Here is a 26,204-nt window from a genome sequence, read left to right on the forward strand (position 1 = left end):
AGCTCAAGTTTCACCCCTAATAGTCATTGAATGGTTAAGAATAGGCATTTATTTACTTTTCCTTAGGTATCCTGCTCACAAGCGACGCTTCCCTAAAACTCTCAAGTCTTCTAACTACGAGCTAGTACCTAGACTTATGAACACAAAGTTGCCACGACTCAACGTGGGGGCGGATTTGTGCCAGAGTCGGACCCTCCAGGCCCGAATGTTGTTGGATCCAAGAAACCGAAATCACCTCCGGACGTCCCGAAAAGATGCATGAAGTCTTCCTCGAGCGTAATTCCGGCATTGTCTGTACCACCACCTCCGAATGATCCAGAGCCCTCGGCGATGCCTTCCCCTCGACCCGGATGGTCCAAAGCCATTTCAAGGCTTGGTAAACTTGATCCATGGAGAACCGCCCCCGTGGTAGCCACAGGCTGGATTGGATCGGATGCTGTGAGATTATTGTCTTCGACTTCACCTGCTCCCTGGTCTATAAAAGTACCGTCAGGCACCCTTTGTACCGCGGAGGGCGTGAAGACTGCTAGCATGGATTCAGTTATCACCGGTATTCCATCATTGGTCTGATCCGAGGAGTTAGAGGCAGTTCTGTAATTCTCTGGCGCCTTCCCCTTGTTCCTGGGTGTATCATTGCCTTGGCGGGACTGTTCACCAGATGGACTGGCCTGATGCGCTTGATGGGCATCATCCGTAAAGCTCTGGAAGATAGCTTCGGTGGCTAAACCAAAGACGCGCCGAGCGAATGCCACCAGTTCTTCCTCATTCTGCTGGGCGCATTCTGGATCCTCGTCGGCGGCGCTCTCTCTGTCTGACAGCAGGCCATGTGTGTGGATGACATCTCGGACCTATGAAATGCGTCAGTGACCTACGAATTTCTTGGCCTAAACCTCATTAATGCATGAACATACTATCTCGTCTCCACGTCTTGCGATGAACTGTTGAAACTGGAGCATATGCTCGGGGACATCGTCCACAAAGCAGCTGCTCGGCTCTCTTTCCTCCGGGAATAGGATCCTCCAGATACTGAACCATTGCCCAGAAAGGCTTTGTGCCTTGTCTACCCCCGCTCTTAGAGAGGCAGCGAGCGCGGCAGTCCACGGCAGTGCTGTCTCGTCCCGAAACGGCTGCGCCTCACAAGATTGCCCCCTGAGGTGTTCTGCAAAACCCTCTGGGTCTTCGAACTCCTCTTTGCAGTTGGGGCAATATAAAAGCGGCCGTGTGTGACAGCGATGGATATGGCTCTTAATGTGGCTGATGTGGACGAACCCGCGCGTTTCACCTTTAGCGCCCCCAGCACCACAGAAGAAGTGCTTCAGGGGATATCTTTTCTGGAACGGACAAGCAAACCGCTTTGCCCCGTTTTCTATGCGTTTTCTCTTCTGGGGTGGTGACTTCTTCGGTTCGTCGTCTTCCTCCCGGCCTCGCTTTTGTCGGGCATCGCCTCTTTGGGACGAGATTTGGGAAGTGATCCCGGCCAAAAGGGAGTGAATGTCAAAAGACGCGAGAGAACCAGCGGAGTCGGATGGCGTATTCTGCGGCGATGAGGATCCGGGACCGTCGGTAGGATCCGAAACTGCACCGGTCGTGCCATAAGGAGTGACGATCTGCGACTCCCTCTCATAGTCATAGGCCACTGTGAGAGCCCGCACAGCCGCTGACTGAGCCGAAGAGAAGCGCGACCCATCGGGGACAAGGATATCGCCGAATTCGAAGCTATCAAGCGATCCAGTTCCGTCACCACTGGTCTGACTCCCGCTCTCGTCCGTCGATGGAGAGGCCTCATTGTCTGGCCCCTCGTTGTTTGATACTGGCGAGGACGAGTTAGACGCCGAAACTGGCGAGGACGAGTTAGGCCCCCTCATTGGCAAGAACAAGGTAACCCCCCCGGCTGTCGCCGTTAAATCCGTGGCCGTGGACTTTACGTCGCTGTCAGCATTTAACCTGGCGGTATTTCCAACGATCTGTTCGCCAAAATCGGCGATTTTGCTGCTTGCTTGAGAATACCCCACACCCGGCGCTTTCGACGGCATCAAAAAACTGCTAAATTCGTAGTCGGCTTCGCGACGCGTCGCGCAGTGCGATTTCTCGGAAAGGAAGTCAAAATCGCCCCAGTTCCAGTTATCGCGGGGTGGATACACGGTGGTAGTGGTACTCCAGCTGTGGGAAGAGGGTATTTTTGTGAGGACCGAGTCGTCGACAAAAGGATCCGAGGCAGATTGCTCTGTTGTTCTCCACACAGTTGGAGAACCATCTCGGAATGCCGTGTGTTCCATGGCCCCCAAATCGGCGGATTGGTTGGATGTCGCTAGTGGTACATCCTGAAGGTCGACATCAATGCCCATATCGACAACACCTGGAATAAAGGGGAGTTGATGGAAGGGATTCAAGGCAAGCGACCTCGGCCCTTCAACGTTGATGGATTCGTTCCATAGAACCATCTTCGGTCCCTTCGAAAAGCTCGCGTTTCCATCGCGTCTGCTTTCAGCAGAAGAAACCGAGAGCTCTTGGCTTCTAGGCTTGCCTTCGTCGGTCGAGGTGATAGAGTCTTGAAGCTGTGCCCAGTCACGGCAGAAGCTCTTCAGGAATTTGGAGATGGCAGCTTTGGGGATTTTGTTACCGCAGAGATTCTCGCGTTTGAAAAAGTCGGAAAGCTCGTGGGAACCGGCGGATATCAAGTGATGGCAAAAAAGGAATAGGTCCCCAGAAGTAAAGTCTGTTTCGGCATAGGGTGATGGTGGTGCAGGACGTTCTGGGAAGAGGACATGCCATATCCCTTCCCAACGATCCTCAGGTGACATGGTCCGGCGCCCTGCCACGTCATTGATAGTGTCCCAGTCGGTTCTGTTGATGGAATAAGTGAAACCCTTCCCACTCGGACCGAAGGAGTCTGAACGAGCGATGCATTTGTAGCTTGCATCAAAATGCTTTCTAAGATCAATCTCCCATAAGAACGTCGCTTGACAAGTCTTACAGCGGTACGCAGAAGTGTAATGACATCGCAGCAGATGTTGTTTGAGCTGCTTCACGCCGGGGAAGCGATGTTTGAAACAATCCTTGTATTTTGACGGGTTAAACTTCCAGAATGGGCAGGCCAAGGGCTGGGTTGTTTTTCTTGCTTCCCTCGGTCTTTTGGCACGAGGCGTGCCGGAAGTATCATTGAAAGCTGGAAGTCCAGAGGCTGCAATATAGCATCAGCAAGAAGTTCATATGGTGGTTCCAAGCAAAGTGTCTTGCCACCCGACGACTAGAGCCGTGTCTGCGGACGTACATTTCGGCGGCGGTGTTTGCACGCTCTCGTTGCTACCCCGGAAGCTTGGCCCAGTTGGTAATAATCGGTTTGGGGCCATGATGAGATGCTCGCAGAGTTGAATTCCAGAACAAACTCAACAAAGTACTCGGACGGGCGCTTGGAAGGCGAAATGTGGTCGCCTTGAGATGGTCCCAGAGAATCAAACAGTTCTTCTGTCCCCAGACCGTCTCCAGCTTCATAAGAGTGCCTTCACTCCAGCAAGCGGCCAATGACGCATGGGGCAAATCCGTGGCCTTGGCGCTGCCGCTCGTCGGTGTGGGAGAAGAGACAGCGTGAGCAATATTAAATGTTCGCCCCCCTCTGCCGGTAGTCCTTGGGGAGTTCGATACTGAAATATCGCTGCTCATGAATGTGTCTTGCTGCTTCCGTCGAGAAAGGCACCAAAAAGGGATGCGTGGAGTGGTCAAGGATTCAATCAAAACTATAAAGCAGTTGAGGGTCTTGTGAGAAATGAGAAATAAAGCCTGGATGAATATCACTGCATTCAGATCCGTTCAATCAGTTCAATCGTCTCGCAAGCCCTAGTAGGGTCTCGACTTCCATCGAAATGTCCCCATCATCCACCTCCGGAACGGCAGGAACAGGAGGCCACTGGTAAATCAGGTGATCCGTGCGTCATCGACATGGTGAGCTGACAGTCTGGAAGCAAGGTACGAGGTGCTGAAGAGATGGCTCGTGCGGCGGTGCATGACTAGGTACCTACCTGAATGGGCCGCCATCTGTGGCTGACAGACTGATGCCTGGCGTGCCAGTGGCAGACACAGCTACCCTCGTCAAGGCTCGGGGGGCAGCCACGGAGGACAGGCTTGATGCCTGGAAGGGAAGGTGGGACAGGGCCTCCCATGTGGATGTGGACCGGTAAGCATCTCTTTAATAATTGACAACCCTGCGACTTTGAGAAACTAACGTGTTATTTGGAAGACGCTCGAGTGTGTTAAGCGACTCAAGCCAGCCTGGGGAATGACGCTTTACGATAAATCTTGGATCAAGTTTGGTGGTTATCGTAGTTGAAGTGAATATTACGAGCGATGAAAGGGGGGACTAGCAGCCGGTCGTGGAGCCACAATATTACTTTATCTACCTAGGTGGCATTCTGTGCATCATGTCTTCTCCATGTCGAAGAAGTGAAAAGAATGGTATGAGCCTGAAGCGATGATAGGTAGGTACCATCATCGCTCCGGAATTCGGAGCACTGACGAACGGCTCCAGTCACCAGCCGCTCTGCCTCGCTCACTTTACTTGTCCCGCTTAACCTGGCTAATTCATCTTAGTCGGTAAACTTTCAATTACAGCGTCGTCGCCCCCTAAACCTCTCGGTAGCGCCGCGTTGACGGCGGACATGTCAAAGGCACCCCGTGGTGGAGAGGCAGCGCGTGTGGGAGCGTCGACGATGCTTTGAAGTAGAGACGGATGAGGGTCTCCCCCTCCCGCCCCATTCGCGTCCACCAGACGTGATTGAGACCCACAAGCTTCATCGGTGCTGCGGGCCACCATGTCCACGGATGAGATGACCCCGGGTGATACGACCGAGGAGGACAGGGGCGTTGCCAACCCTGGGCTGTCGTTGCTGCTGAACTCTGTTGAAGCGTGGTGACGAGAGGTAGGAGTTTCTGGCCTTGAGGAGTTGTTGTTGGAAATCTCGGTGGGGATCTCCTCGCGGTAGACCTCCTTTTCATCGACGAGAATCTCGATATCTCTCTCAGCGACATTCACTTCCAAAATCCCGTGCTCGTCCAGAATGTCGTTGATTGTGAATGGCTGGGCGTTCAACACGCTCTGGATAACAGCCACAGCGTCATGCGGGACTGGCGCCACTAGTTGTGTCGCCGGATCCGTCATCATCCATTCGCACAGGCGTCGGGAAAGCTTGCTGTTGAAGCAGACCTCTTGACTCCTCTTATCCTCTGGAACGTAGACTTTCAACCCGTCAACATCCTCGCGAATATGAAGCAACGCTGAATCTTTCTCCACACGCAGTTCCGTGTCGTCTTGGGTCAGGAGAAGCTCCGCCGTGATCTTGCCTATCTCAAGCGTTTCCGAGTTCCGGAGGAATGTGTAGAACTCGTTGAGGTTCGAGTCATGACGTGCTCTTGGGCTGTTGTAAGTCACCGCAATCCTTGAGATTTTAGCTGCTGATTAGCTTGTGTCAAATACAAGTAACCCAGTCATGTTCCGGAGCCAACATACCGAAGCAAAGCGTGTGCCTTTCCTCTAATATCGCGATGAGGTGTTGAGATGGGCCGTGATGATTCTGTGTCCGCACTGGTGATCTCGTTGACGGCCCTGGACAAGTACCTGTCTTCCATGCCAGCCCACTGAAACAATGGCTGTAATATTCGGACCTCCTCCATATCAAAATCGAGGAACTTGGCCAAAGTCGCAAAGTCCTGGCCAAGGAGTTTGCGATCCATCAGTGCGAAGCTTGTAGTGCCTGTACAAAGGCCGACCTTGCCGTCCGGGAAACGAACTGGGAACACCGGATTTGCAATAACGGCTGCCGGATCAAATACACCACTGCCGGCTACGAGTAATGAGGTGAACGAAAACAAAGTCTTCTTGGCCTCCTCGACTGACAGCTCGGGGCCGTTTTTTGCGGCGAGCTTATCGTAGACCAACTCGGCCGTTAGGTCAGACACGCCCAAGACACCAACGAAGAAGTCCCGCATGTCGTTGCCATACAGGTTGTCGAGAATGAGTTTGCTCCTGACCGGAGTGGCACTCGACCATAGGCAGTCTGACGTTCTGTACCATGCTTCGTCGAAGCCACATATGAGAGCCTCGCGCTCAAAGGTCTCCCTAAATATTGGTGACGGGGTAAGCAAACATGCCCAGCACAGCCCTGATGTGGTCACTACCTGTTACCCAATCAATACTTACTTGAGTTTACTGAGCGCAGTGCCCTGCAACCGCATCTCTGAAAGACACTTGTATAGTTCCCTCGCTCTACTGAGATCGAGATTGATGAATACAATCCCGGTCGTGTAATCTCTGAGCTCCTCCACGACATGCTCCCACGAGCAGTTCGGAATCCCAAGGGTGCGCACGAAGAATGCCTCAAGACGAATAAGGCTGTCATCGTTGGTTGTGAATGTAGGAGTATACGCTCTGGCTAACGTGTACTTGGTAAGCATTTCGATGGGTGAGTTCCAGAGACAATCTTGGGGCTCGGCCCAAGCCGGATCATTTGTTTCGGTTCCAGGAACAAAGATGGATGGCAAAGACGCGAATGCGTCCCTAGATTGGTTGTAAGTAGCGTTTGGACCAGAGGAGGGTGTTATGATCGGGGGCTTACCGTATTTTTTCTCGACACGCTCCACGATGTCTGGACTCACGGACCCTATCTTGGAGGTATTCATAGAGCTTGAGCATACGCTCTGGCTGTCTCAGGTCCTCTGCAAGAGGGTTCGCCTCCACGATGGACTTCAAGACCCCCAGAGCAAGGCCCAAGAGGTCGTGGTCATATCCCAAGCCAAACGCAGATCCCAGGCATCTCCATTCAATGGGCGCTGCATTGTTGCTCAGCGGAGTGTCTAACTCCAACCAAGGGAAGAACTCGCCGTCAAGCATGAACCGATCACAGACCGTCACCAGCTCCCTAATGGGGAGGAAGGTTGAGTTGAGAGGTCGAAGGTTGATACCGGGCCCCTTGCACAGGACCGGGGTCCAGCTGAGATCTTCGATGATGGCGCTATCCTTCGGCTCAAGATGTAGACCATGGCGTTTCCAAATGGCGCGAAGAAAACCGAGGAACTTCTCGGGCCGATGCTGAGCAACATAGCGACAAGCTGTAGTCATCTCACGTTCTTCCGTGTCAGCCTCAGCTTGGCGGATCCAAGTCACACAAGGTTGAAGCCCGCAGACACGAGTGAGCCACTGCTCCCATCCACCATCAAAATCATGACGTCGTTTGGGAGGATCTTGGAAGTAGGCCGGATGTGCAAAGAGCATATCTAGTCCGGGTGCACCAGCGCCCGCATCAAGTCCAGGCGGCGTCGCCCGCAAGAGCTGTGCTGCCCCGTATGGGCCGTCGTCGTCTCTGAGGAAGACATCTGTCTGTGTTGCATCCTCGAGTCGTTCGTGATGGGAATAAAGTTGGAACGTCTGGTCACCGTCGAACCGATGGTCGGCAAGATGCTCGGTAAGATATAGGAAATGAAGATGGGAAACGCTTTCCAAAAGCGTGGGGTGGGCGTTGCGGTACCTGTCCAAGACAACCGCCCGGACAAGAGCTGCAGGCGCATGCCTAACACCCAGAGTGTCAAAGAATTGTTTCCGATCGGCGTTGGCGGCAGCTGTCGGATCTATGATTTTCATTCTCAGAGGTAGACCTGGGGGAATGTCGAGATTGGTGTCCTTGACCCTAGAATAGTAGATGGGGCCAGATATCCCTGAGGTCCAAGTACCGTCCGTCAGTGGAAGCAAGTTCAGTTTCGTCAATTCACGGCACATGAAGTGAAGCGCCTTCTGCATTTTCCTGCTGACTGCCGTGTTCTCCACAAACGGGTAGTGAAATAGCCTTGCGAGGCGTGATTGCCAGTCTTCGTCCTGAGTTGTTCGTATCCTCGATACTGGTGCTGCGAGATCAGACTTGATCCTCGAAACAACCATGTATATGTCCAGATCTTTGAGCCCAAGATCGCGCAATCGGTCCAGATCAGCGCTCTCGTATCGAGGAGATACAGATGGCAATGGGTCAATGCCGGGAAGTAGGGGTTCACCAGATGCATCAAGGTGTGTAGGTTGGTGTCTCCGTACGCTCTCTATCAGCCGGAGCGGACCTGGAATGGCCGCACGAAGAACTGGCGTCGACCTGATTTGCATCCTGATATCTGCGGCTACCCCTCGCCAAAGGAAGTCGCCCCAAGGACATACATTTTCCTCCGGAAGGTACCGCATCCACTGGTATTGAAGTGTTTCGTGCTTACAAAGTTCAAGGACCGCCTTGATGAAGTCCTTCGCGATCTTCGTGGCAAGCTCACGATTCCGGGCAGCCATGTGAGCAATGTCCTGTCTGTCGGCCTGCATGACGAAGTCTGCGTGGACCAGGAATTTGAAACCCATCTGGCGGACGGGCAGAAACGAGAATACCCATTGGTTTTCCAGGATGGGTACCGAGTCCGCCGTCAGGGGAAAGGCTAGGACCACCTCCCCCCTGGAGTAGGCCCCCGAGGCCTCTTCTGATTGCGAGTAGATGCGGCCCTCGGCTTTGCTTAGACCCGTCGCAATACCCTTCTTGACGTAGTAATATCGATGTTGTGTCTGTTCGTGGCCCTTTTGGGATGTGTGTTTCGTGCAGACGGTTATCGGGCTCTGACGATCTATTGAGTGGGTGATGGTGCTCGCTGGCTCGCCGGGTCCGCCTGGTTGATTGTCGTAGAAAGCGACCTTAATCTTCTTGATTTTCTTCATGAAGAGGAGGATTGCGTCGTGGAGTTGTTCGAACTGCTGCCGGATCGTCTGGTTACGTCCAACTTGCTCTTCCGGCGTCCCACCCTGGATCAGGTCCAGCGTGATTCGGGTGTGCCGGCCACCGAGATAAAATGCGTATTCCCAGATTGGTGTGATCATGCCCAGCCCAGAATCACCCTGGCGGTGTCGAAAGTGGAATGAGAAATGGCCAGACTGGACGTGGACCCGATGTGCTGCCATGAACACCGATTTGAACCCGATGCCTTTGTCTCCAATGTACCCCCGAGCTCCAATCTTGGAGCTCTGGCCAACGCTGCAAATAGCTCTTAGGTTCTCTTCCGTAAAACCATCCTCATTATACTCCAGAACCACTTGACTAGGATACACGCTGAACGACACGTAGGGCTCATCGCCGAGCGCTTGAGCCTTTGTGTAGTCGTTGTCTTCAGCATTCTGGAGCAGCTCAAGAACGAACCGAGCGTTGCTCGTATAAAGATTCTGGGCCAGGCTATAACGCTCATGGTTAGATAATGGGCGCTATTTGTGCAACCGCCCCCGAGTAGGTAGGTACCTTTCCAGAACGGAGTACCAAACTGTCCGCAAGGGTTATAACTTACGTCAAAACAGAAGGACCATTCACCTGGTCCTTCATAAGAATGGCATGTTCGACCTGTCGTTGGTCGGCATCTGACATACGGTCCAGCACCTCGTCAGGGATGGGGCGACGGTCATCGGCAATGCTCTGCACTAGTCGCTGTGCTTCTGCTCGATTGGATGGGCGAGTGCTACCCGCCGCCATCTTTGGTTATCTGTGTGAATACAAAGTACACCAAAGCGGAGGATCAATCGCGAGCGCGGCCTGATACGATGGAAGAAGAATGTGCGGTTGTGTAATGAATGATGCCGGCAGCTTCGTCTTTCAGTCACCTCCATGGGTGAGGGGTTGGCACCTGCGCCACAGCCTTGCTTGATGCAGGGGTTGCGACTCCAACACAAATCGTAACAGCAGCCGCCCTGACCCAACCTGTCGGGTCAGTTAAGGGGTCAAAAACTGCAGGGGTAGAATCCCTGCCCCAATCTTCCCCGAGTTCTCTACATATGTGCGCAATGGTTGGCCCCGGACTCTCAGAATAGAGCACAGCCCAGATTGGTTTACAACCTCATAAATATGCACACAAACGAGGGCTTGAACCAGCAAGAACTTGGACAGAGACCAGATTTCAAAACACCGGCCTTTCACCACGTTTGACAGGAGCCCAGCGGAAGTTGATCAGCCCTTGATATTTTCCGCATAGACGGATAATTGGATAATAATAATGTAATAAAAGCTCACACACTGCAATGGACAAAGGACAACAACAAAATGACTAAATAACAAAATGAGTAACTAGGCAAACAACAAAATGCCTAAACAACAACTAAACAACAAAATGACTAGCCAACACACATTGCAACCGGTTCAGTACATTCCTAGTGTCGGACCCCCCTGCGGTTGCGGTCATCCCTTACCATGATGCTCACCCTCGCGGCAGCGGGCTACAGACCTGGGCTCGCCACACCATACACCTAACCACGCGTACTGTTCGTCGTTGTTGACGGTGTCTTAACCCTGGCCACGGTGACCAAGGATGTCGGAGTTCCATGGGCATTGACGGCGTCATCAGGGGCATGGACAGCGCCACAGCGCACAGCCAGCCAGTTCTTGGTGTCAGCCTCTGCCGCGTCGTAGTTGTGACACCCCTCGGTCCACGTGTAGGCCTGGCTGTGGCCGTCGTCGTGGCAGTCGGTGTTGCCGTAGGCGGTGCAGGTGCCGCCGCGGATCGCCCACGACCGTGGCTGGGTCAGGTAGCTGGCGCTGCAGTCGGCCCAGACGCCGCCGCCGCCCGTGAACCACGAGCACGTGGGGCCCGTGTCGGATACGCGGGGCAGGCCGCCGCGCAGCGCGAGGCACTTGACGAACGGCGAGTCCATCTCGGTGCCCGAAAGCGAGTAGTAGTCGCCGGCACAGTCGGGTTTGCTGTAGATGGAAAGGTGCCAGGTTTGGGACGGCGCCGTGGGCGCAGTGGACGTTGTTGTGGGGGTTAGGCTGGCCCACGACGAATAGCTGGATAGGTACTCGGCCGGGTAGTTGGACTGTACGGCGAAGTTGGCGCTAAGGGTAACGGCGTTGTCGGAAGCACTTTCCCCAATGACTCCATCGCACTCGCTACGGGTCCCGCTGTCGGGCAACGGGTACTCCCAATCCGCGCCGGGTTCGAGCTCAGCGGTGACATCGGCCTCGATGGTAAAGTAGCCGGGGACCTCGAAGGGGTATCCTACGGTAGCGGGCGGGTTACCGGCTAGGGGCAAATGCGGATAGATGTTGCCAAGTTTGTGTTGCACGTACCGCGCCAAGGCGTACAACGCCATGCTGTCTGCGTTTTTGATAGTCCAATCAGGACTGTGGGAGAAGCGTGCCAGCGCCTTGACATGTTTGAGCCCGTATGCCCTCTTGAACTCGATAACATCCTTCGTCTTTCGAATTCCCAGTCTCAAATCCACAATGGGCACAAGAGACGGGTTGGTGCTGACTCCGGAGGCCCAATCCACATGTAACAGCTCGTGGTACCAGACAAGAGCCTGGTTGGGGTCATACATGTGCATGTCCGCATAGATGACCTCTATTTGACTCGTCGTGTTGGCGTACTCCATTACCGTACTGAGGGTGGGGGCAGAGAAGTAGCTGGGACAGAAATTGATGCTCGGGTTCCCTTTGTAGTTGGCATCATGCACTATGGTATAGGCCATCGTGTCGCTCCTCCCACCACAGGGGCACTGCAATTGCGGGTCATCGCACCGAACCGGCAAGCTCCATTGGAAGGGATTAAACCACCAGCCAGGTTGAATCCCGTTCATATTGATGAAGATGCTCTCGTACAGGCTCTTTTTCGGTTTGGAGAAGGCAGGCGGGCCCAGGTACTCCACGGCCGCTGCGCTGTTGAGATCGATGCCGCCCCTGGCTTCGTGGTACAGCAGGTTCATGAGCTCCCACGACTGCTGCCAGCCCGAGTAGATGGCCCTTTGCTGCGCCCCGTTGCACCCCTTGAACCCCTCGAGTCTTGTTGCCAGGTCGGTGAGATTGTAGTTATGAAAGAGGGAGGTGTCATAGTTGCTGAGAGCTAGGCCGGCCGTGAACTGACTCTCTAGCTGCGCGACGGACAAGGTGTTGTGAGTTTCGTCTTGGCCGAGAACAAATTGCGCCAGGTCCACGGCCCACTCGACCGAACCAGCAAAGCCGTAACCCGCGTACCGGTCGATGCGTGACATTTTGGTGGCCGGGCTCATGTAAGCCACCCATGTGCCGCTGCCATATGTCATCATGTCCGAGTCGCTTTCCTTGTCATACCATGTCGTGATGGCTCCGCGGCGCAAAAGCCGGCTGACAGTGGTGTTGCCAGACGTCAGAGCGTCGATCTCGGCTTGGGAAATATAACCCGCCGTTCCGGTGCAAGGGCCTTCTTCCGCCGTTGAAGCCGGTCCGTGAAAAAGGCATTCGGGTCCCGTGCAGCCCGGGTTTGCCATGCCAAAGCTCCTCCCGTAACTGGCGATGCCCACGGCGACCTTGTTTGCGGGAACGCCGGCCTTGGTGATCATGGCAAGAGCGTACTCTGTCTCAGCCACATTGATGTGTGAACGAAGGCAGTTGCCGTTGGGACAGCCCGGGTTTGCCCCCGTCTTGTTGTAGTCCCACTGGCCGTGTAGGTCGTAGGTCATGTACACAACGTAGTCGACGACCTGGGAAATTTCGGCGATGGGAAAGCCTTTGAGGTACCAGTACGAGGCGGGCGCGGCGATAGAGAGGGAGACTCCGTCCGGTAGGAGGGCACGGATGGTCTGGAGAAATTCGAAGTAATTTTGTCCATCGTCGACGTGGGTTCCGGGCACGTCCGGAGCACCGGGATATTCCCAATCAAAGTCGACGCCGTCCAAATTGTACTGTCGGACGGCGTCGACAACACTCTGTGCAAACGCCTGGCGGTTCGGCCTGGTCACGCCATTTCTGAAGATAGGTGCTGAGTCCAAACTGGAAACTGGTCAGCTCGAGTTTCGTCCTGGACCTAATGGCTCGGCCGCAAAAGGGGACATTCAATGAAATTAGAACAACAAAATTGCTTACTTGGTAGAAAACGACCAACCACCAAACGACAAGATACGCTTGAAACCGGTCATGGAGGCGAAGATTTCGAATTGAGTCAGGTACGCCGAAAGATCGACCTGAAAGTCGGATGTAATGGAGCCAAAAGCGTAGTGGACGTGGGTATAACCACCAGACGGCAGATTGCTGGCGTCCATAGTCAGACAGGATCTGTCCACGCCAAAGACCTCGAAGTAGCCGATCCGCAAAGGGCCGCCGGACGCGCTGCCCTGCACAATGGAAGTTCCACAGTTGGAGATGCAGCCATTGGTGCCAGGGGCTGATGTGCCAGGGGCGCCAGTGCTGGATTGCGTGGGCGTGCAAAAGTCGGGCGTGATGCCGCACTGGCCCCATTTATCACACTGTCTCATTTTGTCAACCACGGCTCGTCAACGAGGGAACAGGGAAGATGGAGACGAGGAGGGCTGGTAGCCCAACTTTGAAGCTGGTGAGAGTAATACTTACGCATGCATTGAGGGGACATGGGTTCAACATGGTGATGTCGGACCAGGAAGCCGGCCGTGTCGTCCCTAGAACTTGGGGGCCGCACACGACCCCGTCGACGGCGGGCGGCATCGGAGGAGCACCGGTGCTGATGCAGATGGGGCCCAGCTGAAGGTTGCGGCAGCCTTCCCAACCCCATGTTTGCAGGTTCCACTGCTCGATGTCATCGACGGTGATGTAGTTGTTATTGGCAATGTCTGAGCACGTGTCTCCCTTTTGGACGACGTGTACAGCACATGCCCCATCCGGGCTTGGCTGAGGGGAGACATTGGGAAGCGGCCCGGAAGAACAATAGACGGGCTGTCTGGGGGCCAGCGTTGAGCAAAGGGCCGGGTCCGGGTTGTATTCGGTGAACTGCGCACCGGTGATACCGCAGCGGGTAGCCAGGCTATCGCATCCATCGCCGGGCTGGACGAGGTTGTAGGAGTACGTTGCGCCCATGTCTGCAGTGGCTCGAGAAATCAAGGCTACGTCGTGTTTGTTCAAGAATGTTGGTCATTGGGGATTCGGATCATACGATCTATCCTCCAAGACTCCAAGCACCAAGACCCGCGAGCTGTTTTATATATTCATGCCGCGCAAACGGTAAAGACCCCGTTCCGTACGGATCGCGACACATTGGTGGGGCCCAGGAATGGTGGTGGGATTACACCAGAGTGAGAAGAGAGAAAGTAACGTAACTTAGGTACGCAACGAGTGCAACCAGGGCGAATATATCATGTTACCTAGGTGGTCACCGTTGATGTCAGGTACTTCCACACCCTGACAAGCCGAGGCACCAAACCGCATACCCTTCCGCAAACTCCGTGCGCCGTTCTGTTTCAGCACGGGGGGCACCGGTAACTACGAGATTTTTTTCTCTTCCGTTCTAACTTCTGGTTGTGTTGTGTACCCATGTTGTGCACTAAACCCGCCGAAACCCATCGGATGACATGTTGTAGTCTGCGAAACGCGATCGGACTGCTGGGCGTTAGATGGGAGCACAAGTTGGTTGCAAGTTGTACATACGAGCAGGACCGCATATGATGGAAACGGGTTGGATGCTGTGTGGTTTTAATGAATATTGGCTCATAAGATGATCACCGGGTACCAAGCCCCACCTTCCTGTTTGTCATTGACCCCGACGAGGCAAATTGCTCTCAGTTTAATGTCTGTGCTTCTTCTATCGTCTTTTTTCTCATCGATTTGGCTGATCACGCCCCATCCACGATCACCAACATCTGTCATACCTTTGCCGCTATTGCCATGGCCGCGCTTTTTCGCAACTTCTGGTTTGCGCGCCCGTCTCAGAATCAAGAAGATGAAATCGTGCAGCACGAACACCTGGCCACGCCACCCGCACCATGGCCTGAGGGCATGCCCAAAGATGTTCCTGGAGTGACCTGTCAGGGTCGGGGAGAAGTTTGGTGGGCCAGGGTGAGGGTGTCATATAGCGACGGACCCGGGGCCTCCGTGTATGGCTGGCCAGCCAAAGGTGGCATATACGGTACGTTAAATGTCAAGGCCCACGTGAGCGGACAGTTAAATAGAAATGGGTTGACCAAATTCTTCAAAATTCTCAGTCCATACAGCCTCCGCGGTGGAGATTGAATTTCTCGGTTTCGATAGATTCAGCCCTGTGCCACACCCTTCTCCAAACAATCCTTCCGCTGCCCCTGATGAAGAGGCTCACTGCAACAAGAGTATGACGCAGCCGGGTATAACCCCTAAAACTATCGCTAACCTCTCTTTATAGTGCGCCAACTCGGGGCCGTCTGGTGGAAGAGCGAATACGCCTGGTCTGAGGATGGACTAACCGTACACCACACACCTCCACCGGATCCCCCCAATAGCTTCATCGTAACGGGCTGGCCGACTACCGGCGGGGTGTGGGTTCTTAGCACAACCAAAGGTGAAGCTATCGAAAAAGGGGTAGGTGTGTTGTTCCATGCTTACAGTATGGACGAGCGCTGCAAGGTGATCAAGCAGCTGGGCGGCGTCTTTTACAGTGACCCAAAGGACTGTCCACATTTAGACTTGGCGGAGGGTAGCTACTGAAATGGGCAGGTAGTTTCATTCAAGGCACGGAAGACAATGCCCAGAAATTGGCCTCACGCTCTCCCATGCCTTTGTCCTTCCTTGGCGTTGTTGGATCAATATGGCGGGCCGAGTCTTCAGCCCTATGGCTCGGATCCATGCGGCAAAAAGCGGTAACGCTCGAGGCCAGGTTTGAACTTGATCCCGAAACGACCTTACACAGTATGCACGAAACAGCCAGGTACCACTGTGTGTCCGCCGGAGGCTAGAAAAGGACAGGATCGGCATTGGTTGCAGCTAGCGTGCCCACTTCGACCTCCCGAGGCCACACCGACTTCCATCGGTCGGGCGACCACAATTGACCTTGGAACCGAGACTCTCTTTCGTGAAAGAGGTGTCTTGCTTGCTGATCGTTCGTGGACATCTTCTGGATAGGTACCTGACGAATAACGCTCCTCTCCTCACAAATATGCCCTAATTTAAGACGGACCAATGCGTGGCGGCCATTTCGGCATGCCCGTCACTGCCCAGCTGAGCCCAAGCCGATGGGCTTATCCCGGTAACCCAGTCTCGAGCCAGTCACAGAAGCGGGGGTTTGTGGCGGACCCGACGATCTGGGGGCTATGTATCCGAAATAAGAAAGCTGCCCGGGGGTCACCATCCCTACCAATGGGGTTCTCGTGTGCGTGCTTGACTTCACCGGAGTTGTGGAGGTGGACTTGCCCTTGCACCGGCGGTGAAGAAAGTGTTGCCTCACACGCAGCCTTCAACTCGGACTTCTTCGATTGGTCCCTTCCCACAGACATGAGACCACTCGGGGCAAAAAGAAGCTGTGCTTATTGCTGATCGACAGGAATCAAATGCTAACTAACGTAGATATAAAGTGTAGGGCTTCTTGCGAGATGCATGCCATCATCTTCTCTCTAATCACATCATCACCCATCCAACAAACACTCAGCATATCCAACATGAAGCTTTCTGCGGGCCTTTCGCTTCTTTCCCTGGCCGCCCTGGCCAGTGCCCAGGCGCCTATGAGCGTCTATGGGTGCACCGGCCGTGATTTCACAGGAACCTGCCAAACCTTCACCTGTCCGTACCAGGACTGCTGCCGGCTGCCCAGCTTCTTCCAGACCCGTCTTGTCTCGGTCAGATCGACCGGCTCGTACTCGTTCCGTCTCTTTACAGATGCCGGGTGTGCGTACCACTGCAACGACAATGACAACGGCAGCCGGCTAGTTGACGCCGAAGGTTGGGGCAACATTGGCGCGGCTGCCTACGCGTGCGTCGATGGTCCTTATTAGGTGAGGTTTCGGGAAACCACTTGGCAGTTGGAAGAAATAAGGGTTGATACAGTGAGTGACAACGGCATGCCGGTTAGGACAACGACTAAAGCTTCACTAGCACCATTATGATGACAGCAGTAACGGCCGTTATACGAGGGATTGAATCAAGGGTTGTCAACCGGTACGAGGCTGAGGGGCGAAGGGGCAATCGAGGAGTTTGCAGATTCCCACTTTCTATTCAGTCACTATTGCGTAACTAGCAAGGCAAGGCCCTGTTTTCGAGTTCCACACTATGAGTGCAAGTTACTTGCCGTAGACGTTGTGATGTCAATGTTACCTCAGAGAGGAGATAGATGCAACCTTCCGTGCAGGAGGCCCCATGACTTCAATGTCGATCCTTCGACGACCGGGTCACTGGGAGCTCCAGGCCCTCGGTAACTCAAGGGCTCTAGGGGCTATAAACCCGGGGGAGTGCAACCGGAAAGGATTCGCCTCCTACTGGTCGGATAACCATGTACATACACGCCTCGGTACCGAGGCTGCCCCGGGGTGGTTCGCACGTTTGGTGTGTAATCGTAGTTGAGGTGTTCGTTTTCTTTTTCCGAGAATGGTACACGTCCTTCCAGCTGATGGGACTGTAAGAAAGAAATCATGCGTGATATTTTTCGGTTGTTACCTGGAGAATGTTTGTTTGGGGGGTTCGGCTAAGAATCCATTGAGATGACATCTCGGCGATGATGACAACATCATGTGTGAACATTGCAACATAATCGATGCATGCAAATTTCGGATGCCAATATTGAAACGATACCTAGGTAGATAGCAAACAATTTACCAATCCCGCTATTCCTCCTCTCAACCCTCCCCAACCATTCACCCCATCACATCACCCCAATCCAAACCCGCCACATCCCCATTCACCTCCCACCACACCACATCCTCCACCACCCCCTCCCTCCCCACCGCCCAAACCCCATCCTCAACCAAACCCGCCCAATGCCCCAACACCTCCGCCAACCGCGGCAACCGATCCGGCCCCCATGGACACGCCCCCCGAAACACACCCACATCTGTCCGCCCCGACTGACACACCAGCTGCACCAAGTCGCCGTCGCGCTCGTCCGCCCAGGACGTATACAGCCCCGCCCGCCGGTCAACAGTGAGTTTCCCGAACCCGTACGGCTTATCAAACGAGTTGATGCCGCTGCCAGGGTGCTGGCTCACGTCCGTTGGAACTCGCACCGGGGCCTGCACAAGTGTGGCTCCGGCATCGTTTGGGGTGATGGCGGCGACGGTTACGCTAGGGAGCAGCAACGAAACCCAGTCGTTGCCTTCTTCCGAGGTTTCTAGCGTGCGCCGGAACGCGGTGGCTGGTTCGGCGGCATAGGCCGAGCGTAAGCTGGCTTCGGAGAAGGTGCCGACGCCGGGGGCGACAAATGTCCAGCCGCTGGGTCGGCGCGCGTGGGTGAGGAAGTCCTGGGCGAAGGTGCTGATGTGGAGGTCCTGAAGGGCTTCGCGGCGGAGGGGGTCCTCTCTGTTGTTGTTTGTTGATGGTGTGGATCGAGGCATTCTGGATTCGATAGCGTGCAAGAGACGTTCCCACGCGGAGACGGCTTCCGCGACTTGCAGGTTGGGAAGAGGGGTTGTGGCGTTGGTGGTGGAAGGGACCGGGGCCCATTTTTGTACCTTGAGCCCGTCTTGTGCGCTGGGATCGTGTGCATAGCGCCCAGAATCCCAGCGGGACAATTCCTGTTTGAGGAGGTAATCAAGCGGGAGCCATTCCTCTAAGGGAGTGAGGTTTCCGGGGCCTGGGGGGGCGCTGAGCCAGATGCCACGGAGGTCATAAGTGTCTACGAATAGACCGCCGTTTTCGGGTGCTTGGGAGTCAAGACGCTGAGGGTAGAGGATGATGAAAGGGGAGTCCGCCTGGTTGACTGCGTTGCTGTAAAGGGCGGGAAAGAACCATTGCGGCGTGGGTTGGTAGAGGAGGGGTGTTAAGGGCGTCCCATTACCCATCTGGGGTGGGATGGTGGTTCTAAGCTGAGAAAGGAGATTGACTATGGGGAAATCGGGATCGAGAGAAGGGGGAATGTATGGGTTGTAGGCGTCGAAGGGGCCATTAGCACGGAAGGATTCGTAGCACTGGAGGAGGTCGGTTGAAGTTTCGGGTGGCGGGGCGTTTGGGAGGAATGACTTGGCGAGCAGGGTGTTGTGAGGTTGGCGCAGAAGGCGATATACTCGTCAAAAGATATGCCGGGTTGCTCGGGGTCGGCGGGGGCCGACATGATGGGATGCTTAGGTATGCTGGTGGTTGTTAGATGGTATGGTTGGCACGGGTTAAGGACAAGGAAACTGATGCTAGGTGCTTTTTTGGGATATCTTTTCAGCAGATAGAGGGGCGCCAAGGCTTTATAATCTCGAAGGGACCGACGGCGGTTAGGCAGAACAGAATATAAAAGAGAAGCGAATTGTACGTGGTGCCCCAAAATAACCTACAATCCAACAACAATTTTCCAAGCCGGAATATCCCGTCAACAGCCCCAGCACGTACAACCCGCCATACTATACACAGCCCCTACCCCACCAAGTTCTCAACTCCTCAACCCCGTCCCCTCTCCGCCGCGACCTCCTCAGCACCCACCGGCACCCTCTCCTCCGCCCCCGGCCCGCTGACCTTCACCCCCCGCTCCACTCCCTCAGGCAAATCCGCCCCCAACGCCCTCGCCCGCCCCTCCACCGTCTCCTCCGACCTACTATCCGTCGCACCCACCCCCTCCAGTCCACTTCTCTCCTTCTTACGCTTGCCCACACCATGCGCCCCGTGCAGCTCCCGCCCCGTCTGCCCCTCCATGGGCCGCGCAAAGGTCGACGCGCTGTGTATGTCGCGGCTGGTGGCGCCCGGCATGTCGAGGGCGCCCGTGCGGCCGGCGGGGGCCGCTTCGGGGTTCAGGGCCTGACCGGGGATGGTGTTGAGCGGGTTGGGCTCGTAGGTGTCCTTGGAGGGGGCGGTGCCGGGGGTGTAGGTTTGGGCGTGGAAGGCGGGGACGGCTTCGTTGCGGACGTGGTGGCCGGGTTGGTTCTGTTTTGTTGTTGCGGGGGTGAGTGAGTGAGGGTTGGTGGGTATGTTGGGTGGGGATGGAGGGTGGGATGGGGTGGCTTACACCGGAGGTTGACGTCGGTTTGGATGGAGGAACGCGAGAATGAAACTCTGGATGGGGGCTTAGTTTTTGTCCTTCTTGGTTGGACACAAGGGCGTTGCTGTGACAAGGCCGTGTACATACCGCCCTGATTGGCTACGGAAGCCGGGTTGGCAGACATGTTGGCTAGGTGGATTTGGTATTTTGATGATAGTTGTAAAGGGAGGAGTATCCGGTGATATTCAAGGCGGATATCGTTTAAAGTTAGTCCTCGAGCTTATACATCGCGCCCTGTTATTAAGGTTAAATTTTGATGATGTCAACTTAACCGCTTAACATCTCGCCCCTTCGTTGCGTCATTCATTGTGATATGATATGCGAGGTGTACTAGGGCGCCACTTCTTCTCCAGACATCGACAAATGGCAAGGCCCGGAACATTGGAGCACTCTCCAGGTCAAAATTGCCCCTTAAGCACGTCTCGACCGCCTCCGATTCATGAGGCGATAATATATGCCCCATCAGGGCATGATGTCCCGGTGGACGGCGCTGATCTGCCGGGCCTAGACGATTGTTACTTGTTTTGCATGCTATCAAGGCATCATGGACGGATTTAAGTTAGTTATTGCCAGAGCTGACTCTGAGGCGGGACTGAGGCGGCGGCCCGGAGGATCAGTCATGGTTCATGTTGTCTATATTCCTCTCCTTCCGCATGGGCTTCCCGTGTCTGCCTGGTCGTTAATTTTAAGTTTAAATCCTACGGGTTTTAAACTTAGGTTTCAAACAGCAGCTAGCGCGGGAGAAACCGCCGGCCGTATTCGCGGCCACATTGGGCGCTTACGCGGCTATGGACGAGGCTCCTCCACCAACCACACTCTAGGACCCAACCGGACTAAAACGCAACGCCGAGGGACTGCATGAGGAGCCGAGAGTAAAATCTAGCAGTAGTAGAGGGTTGTGTAGCCGTGTCTTACATGCGGTTCGCCCAGTTCAAGCCACAGCGCCAGGTGTGACAGGGATGGGGATTTAGACGCCAATGGAGGACAGGAGACTTTGCTGGTCCCGTACAAACTAGACAGCTCCTGTCATCATGATAAAGTAAAGCTGCAGCCTCTTCGCATTATAACGTTAACATTAGTCTGTACGAAGTCAACACTGTTAACTGACCCGCTTCACCCCGTAGACACCCCTTGACTCAACCACCCGGTCGGTAAGACGTTGCCACACCCTCCCACGCATCCTTCAGGGTCTAAACCACCTTCCGTCCGTTTGGTTCGTTGTTCTCTTGTAAGGCTAGCCCTGGAAAACCCCTCCCCAGGACCTCCCGATGCAGGGTTCTTGTGTGCGACACCGGAAAGGTTTCAAAGCTCTAGCCCTGTGAGGCTTGTAAGTAGTCCCTGAACGTGGGGTTCGCAGCTTGCAAATGATAAATGGAATGAAGCCTGCTCGTAACCATGCCTTTGATATTCTCTAGTCCTTTCGTGTTGTTCTTTTGGCGTTGTCTAGTTCTAGCGTCTTTTCCTTATCGTTTCTCCTTCTGTCTTGTCATCATGCATTCTTTTCTTACTTTTGCATCCACCTGCTCACTCCTTTTGTTTTCTTTTCCTTCTGCAGCCCTCGGAGCCGTCCTGGGCTCTCCGTACCACGACTTCAAGCTGTACCCACCCCCCATCCTAGCTCGACAAACCAACTCTTCCACCAACAGTACCCGCCCCTCTCGCAACTTTGACAGTTGCCCCTACCGCCCCAACCTCTTCCTCAGCAACGGCACCTTTTGTTCCACCACAGCCCCCATCACCAACACCACAGCCCTCTGCCCCACCACCCCGGAATGGAGCGGCGAATGCTACTCCCTCTCCGTGTGCTTCCTCCCCGCAGGCCTCAACAAAGCGCCCCCCCCCCTCCGCAACCCCACCGACACCACCAAATGCTCCTCCTCCGTCAGCATCCTGACCATCCTCGCGGTCGTCACCATCATCGAAGCGGCCTCCACCCTCATGCAAGGCCACGACCGCGTACGGCGCCAGCTCTTCCGGCTCCGCGGCACCCTCTTCCGCCTCCCCGACAAACAATCCGCCTACTGGACGCCCGCGTCAGGCACCATCTCCGCCCTCACCACCTTCCTCTTCCAGGTGCTCCTGCCCGCCATCATCAGCTGGTCGGAGAACAAAGACCAGCTGTCCTTCGGCGCGCTGCTGGGCATGTGGACGATGCGGCCGCGGGGCACGTTTGTGATGTTTGCGCTGATGCGGCTGATTGGGTGGGGCGGGTTCAAGTTCACGGCGTTTGATGCGATTGTGACGGAGAGTGTGTTGGATGTGATTGCGCTGCCGTTTGCGTTGACGGCGGTGCTGACGGATCATGGGCCGGAGGGGGAGGGGGCGAAGGGGTGCGGGATTCAGGGGTATGAGGGGGTGGAGGATGATGTGAGGGTGGGGATGGCGTATGCGAGTTTTGGGTGGGCCACGGCAGCGGGGGTGATTTCGTCGCTTGTGTTGGCGCAGTTTGTTATTATGAGCTTTAATAAACGGTTGACGCAGGAAGAGATGGCGGAGAAGGATGAGGAGGAGGCGTGGCAGGGGAAGTGGAGTTGGTGGGGGAGGGTGCTGTTGCGGGAGAAGCGGCAGTTGGTGCCCATCATTGTGGCCATGGGGACCATGATTTCGAATTGGGTGCTCTGGGGGCGTAAGCTACTGCCTTTTTAAAACGACCGGGACTGAGTATATGTCTGCTAACCGACGAGCAGACTTTATATCGCTACAAGGCACCGCTTACTGTGAAGCGCAGGACGGCGTGGCGACTTTGGTTCTCGGCATCATACACCAGCTCTTCGTTCCCCTGTTGCGGGCGTGCTTCGGGGCGGATCCGGATTTGGTCGAGTACAAGTAAGGTTGGAGGGAAGAATGCCACGAATAGAGCAGATAAAGCACCCAGGTAGCTACATGTACCCAGGGCACTGCAGGCTGGGCGCGCGGGGCCACATGGAGAGATCACGCTGCCGACTCCGCCGGGGCCGGAAGTTATTAGTTAATTATTTTCTAGCTCATGTAGGACCTGGCCACGTAAACTCATCTTACTGCCGACCGGCGACAACCACATTGTATAACGCCATACCCTCCCAGCTCGCTTGAGAATCCGCTCTGTATAATCCAAAAAGCTGAACACATCCAAAAACCACGCTCCTCGTACCCGTCCCCTTCTCTCCCTCCATTACGTTCCATATCACCCATTTCAAGCAGCCTCCGAGATGATCCCCTGCTTCACCGCATGCCACACCGCGGGGTAGACGGCCCGCGCATAGTTACTCCTCCGCGCAAGCACATAATCCAGCGAGATCTCCCCCTTCCAATCATCATCAAACGCATGCAGCACATACGTCGCCGAGAAATCCATCTCCCAACTCTCAAGCCTCCCCCCAGGCATCTCCCTCTCCCTTAACCACGCCAGCGCATCCTTGCACGTATTCCCCAGCTCCTTCGGCAACCTCACATCACCACCACCCCCCGCCACCAGCCCCCCACTCACAGCATGCTCCCCAAACAACCGCACCTGATCCTCCGCCTCCCACGACGTCGGCGCAAACGCGCGCGGATGCACCACCAGCACCTCGCCCGGCATCGCCTGCAGCCGAAACGCCAAGTCCGTCAGGATATCCACGCTGATCGCCCACACCCCGTTGTAGAACGCGTCCATGGCCGCCGCAAACACCTCCGCCAGCGCCGAGTGCGGCCGCGCCAGCCACACGCCCGTGTTGACAAACCCCGTGTATTTGGTGTGCAGGGCGACGGCGCCGCCGACGACGTTGGCGAAGCCAGCGTTGCGGAGGGGTTTGATGTCGCGCAGGGGCACGGCGTCGACGTCGAGGTAGATGCCGCCGTGTTCGCGGAGGGCCCAGGCGCGGATGAAGTCGGATTTGGCGCCGAAGGTGTCGATGGGCTGGCCGGTGGTGGTGAGCTGGGGGTTGGTGATGAATTGGGGGGTGACGGCGGGGATGTTGAGGACGCGTTTGGTCCAGAGGTCGCCGGAGGATTTGGCGCGCTCCCAGAGGGAGGGGGATACGTCGGTGTGGATGTAGATGTGCTCCGGGTGGAAGAAGAGGTGGGCGGAGTAGACGCTGACGAAGACTTTGAAGTTGAGGGTGAAGACGGCGGGGTCGGCGAGCAGCCAGATGTAGTGGACGAGGTTGGGGATGGGGGCGTTCGCGGTGTCGGTGGTTGGTGTGTTTGGGTCGGGCGGTGGGATATTGTCGCAGGCTTTGGCTAGGGGCGCGACGGGGAAGGTTTGCAGATTTGGGAGATGGGGTCGCCACGGAACCATCGACGAGACATCGAACCAGGTGTAGAGCACGACGACGACCGTCACGGCCACCAGGGCGATGGGCGCATATCGGCGCCAGCCGGTGCGATTGAAGGTGGCGCCCAGCGAACGCATCGTGTTTGGAGGAGAGGGAGGGTAGTTGTTGAACAGGCGCTTTTTCATGGCTTGTGGTTTCACGCCGCCAGTTGTGGGTTGGGTTGATTGCCGGCCGCCCCAAATTTCATGGCACCCCTGTTTCGATTTCTGATTATGTAAGGTAATACCTAACTACACAAATACAAGTACACAATACACGCTGTCGCTCAGGCCTGGCCCTGGTCTGGTGTTGATGATCGCTTTTTCATTCATAAGTCGTTCATAAGTCGAAGGGGATTCCCTCGTCTTCGCCCACTGCAATGTGGGTAATCTCTGGGTTTGGATTTGAGAAACGTTCGGGATTGTCGGGATTGAGGCCCGACTGTTCTGCCTTTCTCCTCAGGTCTCCCGCATACCCGTGAATAATCTCGTAAAGTGCGTCCATGCCTTCGTCACCCATGCTCTCATCCTCCAACCCCCAGGCCCTGCATTGTGCATGCTGCCGACCAAGCGACTCAAGGGCGACAGTCATTTCTCCTCGAAGTTCGGCGAGGAGCGAGGAAAATTTGGACACATAGGTAGGTAGGTAGGTAGTTTATTAACGCCCGGCGGGTCAACCGAAAGGGCAACTATTACAATCTGACGATACATTTCCCAAGATATGTCCTAATCTCTTTGAAGCCCGTAAAGTTCATTCTAGTTCATATTTCGACAGTTACCATTTTTCTGCGGATTCTCGTGGGTTTAGTAGGGCTGTTAGTAGGCTGGCTTGAAGGCGATTCTCCAAGTGTTCAACGTCCTATCTTCGGCGGCTGAAGCGGTGCCTGCTATTTGTGTCACGAGGTGAGGGGGTCGGTGTTGTCGGGTGTGGTGGGTTAGGTGATTTAGTCGGCCTGTGGTTCGTTCGTGTCGAGTCGGCCCGTCGCCATTGCGAACCGTATGGTTGCGCGAACGGCTGCCATGTCAGGAGTCCAGTCGTTCTTGTCCGACGGCGATTTCCCTCCTAGATAGAAGGAAATATTGCTTCTCTGAGTGTCTGTACATTCGAGCATCTTTCTTCGGTATGCTGTCCATTTTGTGCATCGGAATAGGAAGTGGTCCACTGTCTCTTTTGCTTGTCCACATGCGCACTGGTCTGACGGTGCTACTCCGATTCGGTGGAGGTAACCGTTGAGCCTTGCCATGCCTGTTCTGAGCTGGGCAAGTTTGGCAGCCTCCTTGTGAGATAGATGATCGTACAGCAGTTGGGTGTGTTTCCCTGGTAGTGCTGCGTCGACTCGCTTGGAATGAGCTCCGACTTTGTCTGGCAGGTGATTGCTGCTGCCTCTCTTGGACCGTGCTACGTTGAGGGTTGTCGACCGCATCCTGGGCATTTGTACTTCTGGAGCGGCGCCCTGTCGAGTGGCATGTTTGGCGTTCCCCTTGGCGATTTCCCAAAGCTTGTTTTCTTCTCTCGCAGGGAACCATCGTATTGATACTGTGTTTCCGTTCCTGCGTAGTTCTCTGATTGATTGGTATATATGGCAGATGTGCCGTTGCCCAGACTGTCGTCGAGCGTGTCGGATCGCGAGAACAGCCGCTTTGTTGCGTGTTGAGAGCTCGATGCGGCTAGATCTAACCGTTGGCAGTGTGCCTAACGCTCGTTCGATGGCCGCAAGTTCCCCAGAGTATGGATTTTGTTCCGACCTCGAGCCAAGCGTAGAGGAGAAGGTCCCAAGTTTTGGGGTGCCGTATACAGATGCCGGCAGCGTCGCAGCTCCGCCAACTCCCACCAGGGCGTTTCGCGCCGAGCTGCTTACGGCGATGCATATAATATCGTAGTCGGCATTCCGGCGTGTTGTCGTCGGCTCGTTGGTGACAATTTGTACACGGTTCTCCCAAGGTGTCAATGTGAACGGGTTAATGGTTTCCAGCTCGTCCATTGCGATGTCTTTGAGTGCGTCTGCCACCTGGTAGAGTGGCGAGCGGTGGCTTTTCC

The 26,204-nt window shown here is 55.2% G+C and overlaps 8 protein-coding genes across 8 annotated transcripts; 3 read left to right on the forward strand and 5 right to left on the reverse strand.

The window, feature by feature from the left end:
• Window positions 1-158: 158 nt before the first annotated feature.
• Window positions 159-2,999, reverse strand: F5144DRAFT_499091 (uncharacterized protein; the record flags this gene model as incomplete). Its single annotated transcript, XM_066786310.1, has 5 exons — window positions 159-848; window positions 912-1,743; window positions 1,921-1,996; window positions 2,252-2,407; window positions 2,570-2,999. Coding segments are annotated over 5 exons (2,184 nt in total), but the record flags the coding sequence as incomplete, so codon positions are not given.
• Window positions 3,000-4,215: 1,216 nt separating this feature from the next.
• F5144DRAFT_520469 (uncharacterized protein) lies at window positions 4,216-9,625 on the reverse strand. The gene is made up of 5 exons (XM_066786698.1): window positions 9,340-9,625; window positions 6,606-9,230; window positions 6,191-6,547; window positions 5,501-6,109; window positions 4,216-5,429 (listed from the first exon to the last, which is right to left on the reverse strand). The coding sequence occupies exons 1-5, from the start codon at window positions 9,519-9,521 to the stop codon at window positions 4,571-4,573; spliced, it is 4,632 nt and encodes a 1,543-aa protein (XP_066638965.1). The 5' UTR covers window positions 9,522-9,625; the 3' UTR covers window positions 4,216-4,570.
• Window positions 9,626-10,033: 408 nt separating this feature from the next.
• On the reverse strand, window positions 10,034-13,841 carry F5144DRAFT_520472 (glycoside hydrolase family 18 protein; the record flags this gene model as incomplete). The annotated part of the gene is made up of 3 exons (XM_066786699.1): window positions 10,034-12,792; window positions 12,898-13,258; window positions 13,362-13,841. 3 exons carry the CDS (start codon window positions 13,839-13,841, stop codon window positions 10,289-10,291), a joined length of 3,345 nt encoding a protein of 1,114 aa, XP_066638966.1. The 3' UTR covers window positions 10,034-10,288.
• An 804-nt stretch (window positions 13,842-14,645) lies between these two features.
• Window positions 14,646-15,894, forward strand: F5144DRAFT_498981 (uncharacterized protein; the record flags this gene model as incomplete). The annotated part of the gene is made up of 4 exons (XM_066786298.1): window positions 14,646-14,886; window positions 14,963-15,082; window positions 15,136-15,319; window positions 15,792-15,894. The coding sequence occupies 4 exons, from the start codon at window positions 14,646-14,648 to the stop codon at window positions 15,892-15,894; spliced, it is 648 nt and encodes a 215-aa protein (XP_066638967.1).
• A 490-nt stretch (window positions 15,895-16,384) lies between these two features.
• F5144DRAFT_606901 (uncharacterized protein) lies at window positions 16,385-16,717 on the forward strand (the record flags this gene model as incomplete). Its single annotated transcript, XM_066791520.1, has 1 exon — window positions 16,385-16,717. One exon carries the CDS (start codon window positions 16,385-16,387, stop codon window positions 16,715-16,717), a length of 333 nt encoding a protein of 110 aa, XP_066638968.1.
• Window positions 16,718-17,348: 631 nt separating this feature from the next.
• Window positions 17,349-20,017, reverse strand: F5144DRAFT_551862 (uncharacterized protein; the record flags this gene model as incomplete). The annotated part of the gene is made up of 5 exons (XM_066787712.1): window positions 17,349-17,375; window positions 17,792-18,841; window positions 19,341-19,778; window positions 19,861-19,907; window positions 19,981-20,017. 5 exons carry the CDS (start codon window positions 20,015-20,017, stop codon window positions 17,349-17,351), a joined length of 1,599 nt encoding a protein of 532 aa, XP_066638969.1.
• Window positions 20,018-21,185: 1,168 nt separating this feature from the next.
• On the forward strand, window positions 21,186-22,847 carry F5144DRAFT_586354 (uncharacterized protein). The gene is made up of 2 exons (XM_066789749.1): window positions 21,186-22,519; window positions 22,581-22,847. The coding sequence occupies exons 1-2, from the start codon at window positions 21,289-21,291 to the stop codon at window positions 22,721-22,723; spliced, it is 1,374 nt and encodes a 457-aa protein (XP_066638970.1). The 5' UTR covers window positions 21,186-21,288; the 3' UTR covers window positions 22,724-22,847.
• F5144DRAFT_586356 (uncharacterized protein) lies at window positions 22,829-24,349 on the reverse strand. The gene has a single exon (XM_066789750.1). It carries the CDS (start codon window positions 24,311-24,313, stop codon window positions 23,066-23,068), a length of 1,248 nt encoding a protein of 415 aa, XP_066638971.1. The 5' UTR covers window positions 24,314-24,349; the 3' UTR covers window positions 22,829-23,065.
• Window positions 24,350-26,204: the final 1,855 nt, after the last annotated feature.

Source organism: Chaetomium tenue (assembly GCF_020726465.1).
Source record: "Chaetomium tenue strain MPI-SDFR-AT-0079 chromosome Unknown F5144scaffold_7, whole genome shotgun sequence".
Classification (NCBI taxonomy): domain Eukaryota; kingdom Fungi; phylum Ascomycota; class Sordariomycetes; order Sordariales; family Chaetomiaceae; genus Chaetomium; species Chaetomium tenue.